This window comes from Octopus bimaculoides, chromosome 17, assembly GCF_001194135.2.
Source record: "Octopus bimaculoides isolate UCB-OBI-ISO-001 chromosome 17, ASM119413v2, whole genome shotgun sequence".
NCBI classification, from domain to species: domain Eukaryota; kingdom Metazoa; phylum Mollusca; class Cephalopoda; order Octopoda; family Octopodidae; genus Octopus; species Octopus bimaculoides.
Window position 1 is genome coordinate 29,042,413 of NC_068997.1, and position 13,516 is coordinate 29,055,928.

A 13,516-nucleotide genomic window follows, 5' to 3' on the forward strand; every position below is an offset into this window, starting at 1 on the left:
TCAGTACGCAACTGGTACTTAATTTATTGATCTTGGTGGGATTTTAACTCAGAACAAAGACAGACAGACAGCCATTCAGAATTTTGTCGTGTGCTAATGATTCTACCAGCTCACCACACTATATATATATATATATATTCATTCTTTTACTTATTTCGGTTATTTGACTGTGGCCATGTTGGAGCACTGACTTTAGGAGAACAAGCCAACCCCAGAACTTATTTTTTTATAAGCCTAGTACTTATTCTATGAGTCTCTTTTGAGGAATGCTAAGTTATGAAGATGTAAACATACCAACATCGGTTGTCAAGTGATGGTGGAGGGGGAGCAAACACAGACACACACACACATATATATATATACATGACAGGCTCCTTTCAGTTTCCATCTACCAAATCGGCTCACAAAGCTTTGGTAGAGGATACTTTAGATCACCCCGAAAGGATAAAAGGCAACGTCGACCTCGGCAGAATTTGGACTCGGAATGTAAAAACAGACGAAATACCTCTAAGCATTTCGCCCAGCGTGCTAACGTTTCTGCCAGCTCGCCGCCTTAGGAAGCAGAAAAATATTACAAGCAAAAAGAAAGAGGTTAGGAACAAATTTTGTATGAATATTTTTTCTGGTAAACAAAAGATACTACAAATATAATAATAGTCTTGGCTGACGAAAATGGGGGAACTAAATAAAAGAGAGGCCCTTATGATGGCAGCACAAAGCAAATGACTTGAAAAAAATTAAAGAAACAAAAGGGGCAGAAGCCAGGAAGATACTAGATGTCAGATGAGTGGTAAATTAGACAAAAGAGTCAGTCATTTACTATGAGAATGTAGCAAGATGACAAATATATACAAAAGATGACATGACAGAGTAGACTTAAAAATATGGATTCGAATCATCATCATCATCATCATCGTTTAACGTCCGCTTTCCATGCTAGCATGGGTTGGACGATTTGACTGAGGACTGGTGAAACCGGATGGCAACACCATGCTCCAGTCTGATTTGGCAGAGTTTCTACAGCTGGATGCCCTTCCTAACGCCAACCACTCAGAATGAGATTTAAAAACTTGTCTAATCATTAGTTAAAAACCAGTATTTAAAAATAACTGTTATATGATTCTGTGAGACTTTTCTGACCAAAAGGAACACGTGATAGAAGTACGGAAACCAGATATGATCACATTAGACAAAAAGGGAAAATATGAATGGTCACAGATTCTGCTACAGCCTAGTAAAATCTGTGAAAATAGAATCAAAACAAAAGCAAAAAAGATTAAAATGTCACGTTAAAACCAAGATGCCATGCAGTGGGACTGAACCCAGAAATATGTGGTCGGGAAGCAAGCCTCCTTAGCACACAGCTACACCTGCGCCTAAAATAATAATAATACGCCTGTGTATCTATATTAATTTTCCGTCTGCAACTTTCAAATATAATGAAATGCTATGCACACACACACACACTCTCTCTTACTTTTTCACTCTCTGTCTCTCATTTTACCTTTTCATCTTTAATTTCTCTTTTTTCAATCTTAATCTCGAGCATTTCAATATATTTTAATATATATTTAATATAAAAGTTACAGAAATTAATATTCAAATATATTAGCATGTTAATATCCTATCTAAGTGCAAGGTCTATCAATATCCTGTCACACAATGCTCAGTAAAAGCAGTAAACAGACTTTAGTAGTATGTAGGCTCTTTAACAATTAAACAGTCAGTAGTAAATTCCTGATCATTTTAGCTGGGCAACCAGAGAGGAAGACAGACCAGAAAGACACACCAACAGAGGTGCTCTAAGTATAAAGACTATGTGTGTATGTATGTGTGTGTGTATGTATATGTGTATGCATATATATACAAACACACACACACATGTACACATACACACATACAAGTACACACACACACACATATATATCATCATCATCATCATATATATATATATATATATAGTTGAAATTCATAGAAAAACAAACGACATAGACAGGTGTATGAACAACAAGCAGGTGTATTAGTTTGACACTCTGGGAAGTGAAAAAGTCTTTTATGTTTCGAGCCTATGCTCTTCATCAGAAAGGAATAAGAGAAAATAAACAGAGAGAGGATGAAAAAAAACTTGTAGATTTCAGCAGTTCCTGGTTTTAACCCTTTAGCATTTAAACTGGTTATATCATGTCCAAATATTCTGTTTTATATTGAAACTACGTGAGTTTGGCTTCTTACACCTACCCTACAATGTCATTCTAAAACTAAACAATCACATCATCCAAATCCTGAAGTTACAAGATAATGCAAGATTAATTGAAAACAATGTGAATAAATGAGGATTAAATTTGACAAGAGTAATCTGAATGCCAAAAGAATAAAATAAGTACCAGTTGATTACTGGGGTCAATGTAATCAACTTACGCCCTTCCCCCAAAATTACTGGCCTTGTGCCAAAATTTGAAACCATTATTATTATTATTATTAATAAACTCTTGATGATGAAGAGGCAAGTTTGTAGGAAGCAAATGTATTCCCTCCAGACCTTATAATAACTACAGTTAGGTTCCATAGAGTGAAGACCATTATTTTATACTGGAATATGAAGTCATCACAATTGATAATTAGCAACAATGACTTAATTTAACCCTTTCGTTACTATATTTCTGCTTAAGTACATTGTTATTTATTCTTTTTTTTTTTTACTTGTTTCAGTTATTTGACTGTGGCCATGCTGCAGCAGCACCTTTAGTCAAACAAATCGACCTCAGGACTTATTCTTTGTAAGCCTAGTACTTATTCTATCAGTCTCTTTTACCGAACTGCTAAGTTAAGATGTAAACACACTGTTGTGGCAATAGAAGAATGGACAAGCTGAACTCTTATAAAGAGTGGTGGTCGGTAGTAGTCGGAGGGAGCATTTTGGTAGTTTCACAAAGTACATCGTGTGAACACATTGAACACTCAGAAGAAGGTTTAATATAAAGTAAAGAAACAAAAGAACATAAAAGTGCACAAAATTTTGGTTGTAATCTTGAAGAAACAAAAAAAATCCTGGAAATGAATTTACCAGTAAATTAGAATAATAACTAATACAACAAAATAAAAGACAATTGTTCTTTTAATGCTTTTTTTTCTCTATAAATGTATTTATAAACAACTTCTGCAGATTTTGGGGTAACAAAGAGAAATCCAACGGGCTCCTTTATCATTCAATACAATCATAAATTACCCTGTTGTATTGACCCAAAAGTGAATTCAGTAACGTCAAAATATCAAAATTGAAAACAAAAAAAAATATTTTATGAAACTGTTAAAAGATAACTAAATGTCCTTAAAATAAATTATGCAAGGGTTTGTTAGTTATAAAAAACAGAAATGATTTCTATTTCTTTTCCAAATTCAACTAACAATCCTAAACTCTCCTCAGACCCCAATCTTGGAGTTCACAGATTTACAAGAGAAACTCACTTCTCAGCAGTTTAAAATGGAACTCACTAAAAGACCTGTTGTCTCAATGAATGCAGATTTAACAGCATCCACCAACTGACGTATCTACAAGCGTAGATCTTATCCTCTGTCCAACATTTATAAGAGAAAACCTGGATTCAGTTAATTCTTTGTGACAGAACTAGAAACAACCTACAGGTCTATTTTCAAATACAGACTATCTCAACAAAAAAATCAACAGCTAAACAAGTAAGTCTGCTGGTTCAAACTCCAGTTATTTCACTTGTAATACGTTGCTTGAATATTATTACAGAATTCAACCAAATTGTCATATTTCTGAATGACCAGAGCAAATTGATCAACAGGTAAGTTTGTGGTGAGTAGAGTAAAGAGGTGGCCAAACACCAGAGCATCCAGTTCTGTTGGTCTGCAAAGAGAAAAACAGAGAAAAAAAACAAAATTATTAAAAGTGATCCAACATTAAAATTTCATGTCTTAATTGAGGTCATGCTGAGGCAACTGCCTTGAAGAGTTTGTAGTAGAACAGTACCTATTTCTTTTTTTTTTTTTGTAAGTCTGATATTTATTCTATTGGTCTCTTTTGCTAAATTGCTAAGTTATGAGGATGTAAACAATCCAACACCCTTCAAGCAATTGGAGGGAGACAAACACAAAAACCTACATACATTGTCAACATCATTTAATGTCCACTTTCCATGCTGGCATGGGTTGGACGGTGTGACAGGAGCTGCACCAGGCTCCATTTGTCTGTTTTGGCTTGGTTTCTATGACTGGATACCCTTCCTAATGCCAACTATTTATTTTTAGAATGACAGTGTCGGGTAGGTGTGAGAGACCAGATCTGACCAGTTTGAACATAATACAGACTACTTAGGCCAGATATGACCAGTTCAAGCTCTAAAGAATTAAATGAATCCCCAGAAAGAATCAGTATGACATTGTGCCAAAGTCAACCTTTTGCATTACAATGCTTCCAATGTCCTAATAAACACTGTCTGTCCAGTTTCACTCATAAGGTTTGGGTCAAACTGCAGTTAGAAGAGAAGGCACTTGCCCAAAGTGCTCTGTGCAGTGGAATCAAACCTTGTCCTTAATCATTGCAAAGAAAACTTCTTAACCGTTTTACTGTGTCTCTTCAACACCCAAAGCATTATGTTTGACAGAATATTCTCAATCTGAATGTTCAAGGGTTAAAATTTTTAGCAACCCAGGTATTTCTTGAGTTACAACATAAAACAATGTTTTTTTTCTTTTCTCTTGGCCATAGTTGCTGTTCTCAGCACATCACTTGTTAGTTCTCTTATCTGCCATAACAAAGAATTAGTAATTGCTGTCGACTAGCAGCAAAAGTACAGCATAGCACAAGACTAAAACCACAGTTTCACCTTTAATAGATATGATGAGTAGATAAGAAAACTCTGAGAAAATATTTCACAAAATAGTGTCAGTGCAGGTGCATGCTGAGGAAAACGTTGGACAGTCGGGGGTTAGAATGTTAAAACTGACCTCAGAAAAGAAATGACATTCTCAAAGGAATTGGAAGAGAAGAGAACAATTAAAGAAAAACAGACAAAAATGTTGTAAAACGACATAACAGGTAACACAGTTGATGTTGGAGATTGTCTCCCCACCACCACCACCACCACCACTCCCACTATAAGCAGTGTATACATGTCCTCCTCTTCCATTCTGTCATATGGCTCCAGGGCAATATATATATACACACACACACATACTGTCATTCATGATGCTTGGCTTCTACTGGTATTATTATTGTACACGTTGATGTGACAACTAATTAATTATATAGCCAGTTCTGGGTTAATTTACAATAGTAATAAATACCAGTTGATAAACATGGTGTCAGTGTCTAAAATAATGAGGGAAAAATGTACTTTAAATAATTAAACACCTGAACATCCAAGCCATTGCTTTGAAACAAACTGGAAACTTTAGATTATGCTTTCAATCATAAATGGGATCGTTATCTATCTTTTTCACTAATTATGTGTGTGCGTGTGCAGGCATGTTTGTGTGGTTTAGTGGTTAGGGAATTCAGTTCACGATCGTAAGGTCGTGAGTTCAAATCCTGGCAGTGCGTTATGACCTTGAGCAAGACATTTTATTTCATGTTCTTCCAATCCATCCAACTGACAAAAAGGAGAGTTGTACCAGTAATTCAAAGGGGTCAGCCTTGTCACACTCTGTGTCACGCTGAATCTTCCTGAGAACTACATTAAGGGTAGACATTGTGCATTAATTTCACTTGTGCATTAATTTCACAAGCATGCAGTTCCATTGATTGGACCAACTGGAACCCTCACACCATAACCAACAGAATGCCAGAGTGGGGGGGGGGTAGATGCAGGCATGGCTGTGTAGTTAAAAAATCTGCTTCACAAGCACACTGTTTCAGGTTCAATCCCACAGTGCAGCAACTTTGACAAGTGCCTTCGACTGTAGCCCCAAAATGACCAATGCCTTATGAAAGAATTTGGTAAATGGAAACTATACAAAGCCCATCATGTACTTGTGTGTGTGTGTGTATGCAATTATGCATGTGCATGTATGCACATTGTGTTGTGTGTGCGCAGAATGAGTTACAAGCATAGACAGGGTACTTTTAGGGCATTGTTTTTGTTGTAAGGAGTGAGAAGAGCAAATCCCCAATCACTTTGGTCCCCTTCTTCCATTCTTGATATGATCAACAAAGATAACAGCACAGATCGCTTTCTTCCTTCAGTTTGTGATGCAAAGGCTCAGTACTTTTACAGCCCCACCTCCACCACCACCACCACCACCACCATTTCTAGTGTCATCTGTTTAAGACCAATGCAACAGCATTTTCATATGGCCTTACAAGCAATATTATTTTGTAATATATACGCATCTCATTACCTAAATAAGTTGTTGGAATGTAACATTACTTTTTAAGATTTTAAATGTAGAAATATTCAATAAAATAACTTGATTGAAGTTACAGGGATAGGAATCTATATTACTTCTGAAAGTATGGTTGCTGGAATAAAACCAAGATGATGGATGTTCAGAGAGCTGTTACTTCTTATAATAACAAAAGGTCTGTGTCTGTTAGACTGAAGGCAGACTGTATGATGCTTGTGTGCAAACAGTAAAGTTACAAGGTAGGGAGATGTGGGCCCTGAATGCAGAGGACTTGTGAAGGCTAGAGAGGAATAAAGCCAGTATGGTCCACTGGATGTGCAACATCGGTATGCATTTATGATAAAGTGCACATTTATTGAGAGGAAAACTGAGCACAAGAGTCATCAAATGTGGTGTGCAAAAGAGAAGATTACACTGAGATGGTCATGTGGAGCATCTAGACGAGAAGAGTTGTATCAAGAAATGCCAACTGCTAAATGTGGATGGAATTTGTGGAAGAGTGAAAGCCAACAAGACAAGGAATGATGTAGCACAAGCTGATCCCAAAATGTTGTGTCTCATGGAGGAGATGCCAAAGGACCAAGATGATTGATGAGTTGATGTGCTCAAGACCCAATCATCACAGCAAAAGTGAGGTCTTAAATCATTATGTCTATACACCCACTGGAGGCCCTCTCCTGCACCCAATTTATCCCCATCAATCCTTCCCCACTTTGCATCCTCCTAACCAAGGCACTATTAAACTACTGTATTCATATGAGAACAGAATCTGCACATATTTCATCCCCTTTTTTTTTTTTTGTACCTTTCTTCTCCCTGAAACCACTTCTCTCAACATCCTCCCTTCCCACTTTATTTCCAGTGAATCACCCCTTCCTGTGCCTTGTATCTATGGCCAGCTTTAACTGCTTGACTACTAAGCCTCTTGATGCACCAACGAAGTGAAGAGTATCTGCTAATCACACAACAAAAAAAATGAAAAGCAATAACTGAAACAGGGATATTTACTTGTCTCCAAAAAAGTATGTTTGATTTCCAAGTCTTTCAGACAAAACCTGACAACAAGTCTTTATCTGTTCGCACACCTGCAATAAAAAAATGTGATAAATATATTTTATTAAATGAAATATGAAATATTTATTTTGTGATACATAAAACACTATATATCGTAATATAACACAAACATGTTTGCACATTTGTCAATCTCCCATTTTTAAATATAGAATTAGAGAAAATACAAAAAAAAAAAAAAAACAGTATAATTTTTTTTAATTGATACTAATAAAAAGAACTAATCATACTAATGCATAAATTTATCATTAATTATTTCTGCATTTAATGAGAAACTTCAAAACTAACAGACAAACCAATTATGGAAAATGAAATGCAGAAATGAAAACTGTTCTACTTACCTCCTCAAAGGATTTGTTAAACCAACCAATGCTAGTTAACCGATTTTTAATCTCTGTGAACTTTTTCAAAGGTAATATCATATTAAGGGGCCAAGGATAACAAGCTCCATAACGAGGTTTAGTAATCTGAACAGAAAAATAAAATACATTTTATAAAATTATCATCATGATTTAATTATTCATAATTCTTTGCTCAGCTGGATGTATAACTTGTAAAGTGAGTACTAGCATACATTATGAAGTACTTATTTAATTTAACTTAATGAAAATCATACCCTTTGTGATTGGAACAAAACCATTCTCCAAATGATTAATTCTAGGAGAGAGAGAGGGGGGAAAGGGGAGACAACCCCATAATTTTAAATAAGCTGTAACGACTGAATCTGATCTTTTGTAATAAAAGTGAAATTTTTAGTCATTTAGAAAAAGATTTGTTCTCCTCGTCAAGGGTGTAATTTTGATAAATTTAAATTTCTCAGTGGCATACTCTACCAGATATACCAGTACCCACTTTACTATTAAATTTTAATACAACATCTCTACTTTTTCCCCCCTGCACACACTTTAATTAAGTTAGTATTTATGAATCATACTTCAAAACTGAAAATAAGACCACCCTTATATGATATAAGGGTGGGAATAACTAAGAAGAAGAGATGACAGTGATAGGGTGTCAAAGCCAGAACCCAAGGTGAGCATGAGAGAGGAGACAGACAGTGGATCAAGGTGGGGACAGAGAGTTACATAAGAGTGCGAGAAGAGAATACCGAATGGTTACAGATAGGGGTAGACATGAATATAGAGAGTGAAGAACAAGGGTGGAGGCACAGTTGAAGGGAAATATCAGTATGGAGAGGAGGGGGTTGGGATAAGGTGAGAGAGATAATGATTTTATCTTTCCAGAACAAAAATGAAAATCTGCCTGACTGGCTCCCTGTGCTGGTGGCATGTAAAAAGCACCATCGGAACATGGCCGATACCAGTGCCACCCGACTGGCTCCCGTGCTGGTGGTATGTAAACGGCACCCACTAACTACACTCTTGGAGTTTGGCATTAGGAAGGGCATCCAGCTGTAGAAACATCACCAGATCAGATTGGAGCCTGGTGTGGCCTCCTGGCTTGCCAGTCCCCAGTCAAACCGTCCAACCCATGCCAGCATGGAAAACGGACGTTAAACGATGATGATGACATCTTCTCAATATTGTGACCAAACAATCAATGTAGGAAATTTAAAACTCCAAAACAAATTTTGTTAAATGGTTTTACTTACTTCGTAATATACATCTTCATGGCACCATGATAAATACAGCTGAAAGAAAGAAAGAAAACTATATTCCAAATAACAAACCAACTTAATGCAGCGAAACTAAATTCAGAAACTGTGCTCAGACATGAAAATAAGATCTCCACTGCACTCCTTTTCACTCATCTACACCAACATCCTTCTCAAGTCTATTTACACACTGATTAAATCAGCCTTCAAAAACACTGGTGATTGTGCCACATAAAAAGTACTGGTGCCACCTATAAAGCACTAGTGCTCATGCACACCAACATTACACGTCCAGCTATATTCCTCACTATTTTAGTCATTTTTCTATGAATACATCAACAATATTTAGCAACTTTAGCACAATGAAAGCTAGAATATTAAATAACAGCATGGAAAAAAACGGACGTTAAATGATGATGAACAAGTAAGAAATCATTGATTAACATGAGAATTGAAGCAAAAATAAAAGACTGACCTCAGCATTAATAAGAATGCTCTCCACGAGGGCCATGTAAGCTCTCATTTCAGATTGTTGAGAGTCAGATAAATGATTGCTGATGTGGAACCCCTGTGAAATTAGAAAGAGACACGATACAATTAAAAACAGCAACAGCAGTAGTTTAACTTGAGTGCGATGAAATAAGAGAGAAATAAGAGATGAAATTGTTTGCCGTTTTATCTGTCAAAGTTATAAATTCAACGATAATCTGAAGTGAACCATTTTGTCAGTCATTTGTTATTGACAAAAAGGAAATCAGTAATAAACTAAAAGTGTTTCAATAAACTGATATTTCTCTTTTTCTGTAAAATTGCTTTCAGCCTAAATAAGAAATCATTAACTTGTTAAAGGCCATAATTCAACTTTAAATATTACTTATAAATGTTTACGGTTTCTCATCTTCTAAGGACTCTTTGAGTATATTTATCTCGTTATATTGTTTATTTTATTTGCTCTCAAAGAATACTGGAAATATGAAGTAACAAAAGAAACACAAAAGACTCTATAATATTTCTAGCAAATTTAAAAAGCACCATTCGAGTGTGGTCAATGCCAGTGCCTCCTGACTGGCTTCCGTGCCAGTGGCACATAAAAAGCACCATTCAAGCGTGGCTGATGCCAGTACTGCCTGACTGGCCCTCGTGCCAGTGGCATGTAAAAAGCATCCACTACACTCTCAGAGTGGTTGGTGTTAGGAATGGTATCCAGCTGTAGAAACACTGCCAGATCAGATTGGAGGCTGGTGCAGCTTTCTGGCTAACCAGCCCTCAAATTGTCCAACCCATGCCAGGATGGAAAGCAGACATTAAACAACGATGATGATGAGAAGGATTTCCCAAAAATGAGACATTGACCATTAATGAGGTAATACAATAAACTACCTCAGTCAATTTCAAAAAACCATTTGCCTGAAAAGAAGGTGAGCAGGCCACCATGACTAAAATGCAATTAAAGCATTCAAAAATGTCATATTCATCTACACTGGACCCTCCCGCTCACCCCCCTCCCCACCTAACATGCTCTAGCTTCACCCTGCTGTACTCCCAGCCAGCACTCTCACTCCTCCAGGTCACCTCTATGGCCACAAATACATCTACACTTACCTTTATTTCATCACTCACTCTTACCTTTGTTCACCTCTACTATTGCTAAAATTATCACTTCACCCCCAAATATCCCAGCTTTTCCCCCCATCATGCTCTTTCCCCTTCTACCTTTTCACCTATTCTGTTAATTAGTCATGTACAAACCTTGGTGTTAACGAATGCAATAATTGGGTCCATTTCAGAGATCAGGAATGGTCCTACTTTGATAAATGGTATTTTACCTGAAGTAGGAAAAAAATTCAATCAATTCTAAATACCAAAATCAAACATTTCAAATAAATACAAAGACTATGAAGAAGAAAAAGAAGAAGAAGAAGAAATGCTCTTCACAATTTCTCTTTGTCTTTCTCACCGGAAGGAGACATTTCCTCAGCATTGACACGCAGTTCTAGGTTAAAATTCAACCCACACATTTTTAGAAATGTCTTCACACTCAGACAGTTAGCAGAATCAGTCAGCAATATCTGCTCCTCTGAAACAAAACAAATAAAACACCAGTGAAATAATATTTCAGAAACAAAAATATAATCAAAAGCATTCATTTTTATTATTGTTTTCAATGAAATTATTTGAAACATCATACAACATGAGAACCAAATAATTCACTACGCAAAAACATATCTAATATTTTAAATACTTTGATAAATCATGTGATGGATATATATATATAGATATATATATATATATATATATTAGCTTAAAGACAGACCATTTCATCTTGAAAGCAGTTGTTGCATTAACCCCTTAGCATTTCAACCAGCCCAAACATTCTACTTGTTTTATGTTCCAACCAGCCAAATCTGGCTTCTTACACCTACCCAACAACATCATTTTAAAATTAAACAACCACATTCTTGGTGTCCGACAAAATCAAAAGAAATTAGTATTCCAGAATCAATTCAACAAGACTTTGCATTTGTTGTTCTGAAGCAGTTAATGGGAAATGAAAATTTTTTTACTAACTTTCATAAGGTTGGTAAAGGGCTGCATCATCAGGCCAAGGGACGGAAGCTGTGGAGAAAATGAAAAAAAAGAAAAAACAGAAAATATATCAATTTCATATGTACATCATCATTTAATATCCGCTTTCCATGCTGGCATGGGTTGGACGGTTTGACTGGGGACTGGCAAGCCAGGAGGCCACACCAGGTTCTAATCTGATCTGGCACTGTTTCTACAGCTGGATGCCCTTCCTAACGCCAACCACTCCGAGAGTGTCAGTGGGTGCTTTTTACATGCCACCAGCACGGGAGCCAGTCAGATGGCACTGGCACTGGCCACGTCTGGATGGGGCTTTTTACATGCTACCAGCACAGGTGCCAGTTGGGGTAGGAGGGCTGGCAGCGACCAAGTTCGGAAGGTGCTTTTCCATGCTAGCATGTACGTGTGTATATATATATATATGTGTGCTTGTGTGTGTGTGTGTGCAAACGTTCATGTGTCCATGTGCTTGTTTTCACATGTGCTTCTCCGAAAATCCCACAGCTACGGCAGTGACAATGCTGTCATCTCCAACTTTACACTTTTAAACAGGTAAGGGTTGGCAACAGGAAAGATACCCAGCTGTAAAACTGTCTCAATGATATTTTTTCTAACCCTTGCAAACATGACAAATGGACATAAAAATGAAGGAACAAAGATACATATAAGTATAATTTTGTATGAAGCTCTCTCCTTTCTTCTGTCTTTAAATAAAGCATTATAGATTGATGAAAATTTGATTTGGTAATCACTCAGAACATGTCCTCACCAGCACTGTCATCTCTCTTGTCAAAGTGCTTTCTCAACTTATTTCTAATTCACCTTTCATATCTAGTGTAAAATATATCCAACTCATTTCACTTCAGTCTTTCTTGCATCATCACATTCCTTCTCTATGCTTGTTTACAGACTGTCCTGCAATCTGAGAGAAACTCTTACTTCACAAAAACGATATTGGCTTCTTCAGTTTCTTCCATTCATTTTAGCGTGCAGTCTACCTAGCCATTTACACTTTAGCATGCAGTCTAACCCCAGCCTAGATCAGGTCATTTCACAATATAGCCTATGGATATTGTAGTGGTCTGCACTCTAAAGGAGCACCTTTTTTTCCCCCGTTTCCTTTAACAAGTTAGTCAGAGAAGAAAGAACAGTACCCATGTCCTTCCTATTGGGTTGGCGAGACTGAACCAGCCGATGCATCACCAGAACATCTCCAGGGAAAACAAAGGTAAAAAAAGAGGCAAGGAATCTGGTTGGAATGCTTGCAACAGATTGAATTCCTCTGAAGACAGCCAAGTACTTAATTAGTGCTAATTAGAGCACCTTGGTAACAATTGTTATCAACTGCATCTAATGAAGTGTCTGCATAGCCTATTACTGACAATTTCCTAGACATTTATTTGAAACCTGCTTTTTCTGTAAGCTTAAAACAGAGACTCCTCTACATCTCCTCTGTATACATCGTTTTCTCGATATTTTAATTGATTCCATCTTGCTGCAGCATGTTCAATGTTGTCCTTTTATAAACAACTAGCAGAAATACCCGGCTTTGCCCGGGTTAAAGAGAATAATGAAATCTAAAAACGCCGTCTAGACTACGCAACCCTCAACTGTTAGTAGCTACAATACCATATTTCTACATTAATAACTCTCCAATCCATGCCAGCATGGAACATAGACATTAAGTGGAATGCCAGTCTCTCATCTAGGAGAGCCTTGAAATCAATGTTACCAACTGGGGACTATGTGTGTCGTAGTGATAATAAAAAGACCCAAAGGAAGTCTGCAACGAAATAATTTTACTCAACACTTTGCAAGTGAATCAGTGGAGGCAAAGATGCGTCTCATTTACTTGACAATTTATGTACCACATTG

At 36.8% G+C, this 13,516-nt stretch overlaps 1 protein-coding gene across 1 annotated transcript in view; it reads right to left on the reverse strand.

Annotated features, from left to right (window-relative positions):
* Positions 1-3,097: 3,097 nt before the first annotated feature.
* The window catches only part of LOC106878396 (metaxin-2), a 12,321-nt gene continuing 1,902 nt past the window's right edge, over positions 3,098-13,516 (reverse strand). Inside the window, exons 2-9 of the mRNA XM_014927591.2 lie at positions 11,624-11,671; positions 11,013-11,132; positions 10,805-10,881; positions 9,531-9,623; positions 9,053-9,091; positions 7,782-7,907; positions 7,378-7,454; positions 3,098-3,871 (exon numbers count right to left, since the gene is read on the reverse strand). Of these exons, the coding sequence (XP_014783077.1) occupies positions 3,724-3,871; positions 7,378-7,454; positions 7,782-7,907; positions 9,053-9,091; positions 9,531-9,623; positions 10,805-10,881; positions 11,013-11,132; positions 11,624-11,671 (728 nt within the window). The 3' untranslated portion in view covers positions 3,098-3,723. The remainder of the gene's footprint in view (positions 3,872-7,377; positions 7,455-7,781; positions 7,908-9,052; positions 9,092-9,530; positions 9,624-10,804; positions 10,882-11,012; positions 11,133-11,623; positions 11,672-13,516) is intronic.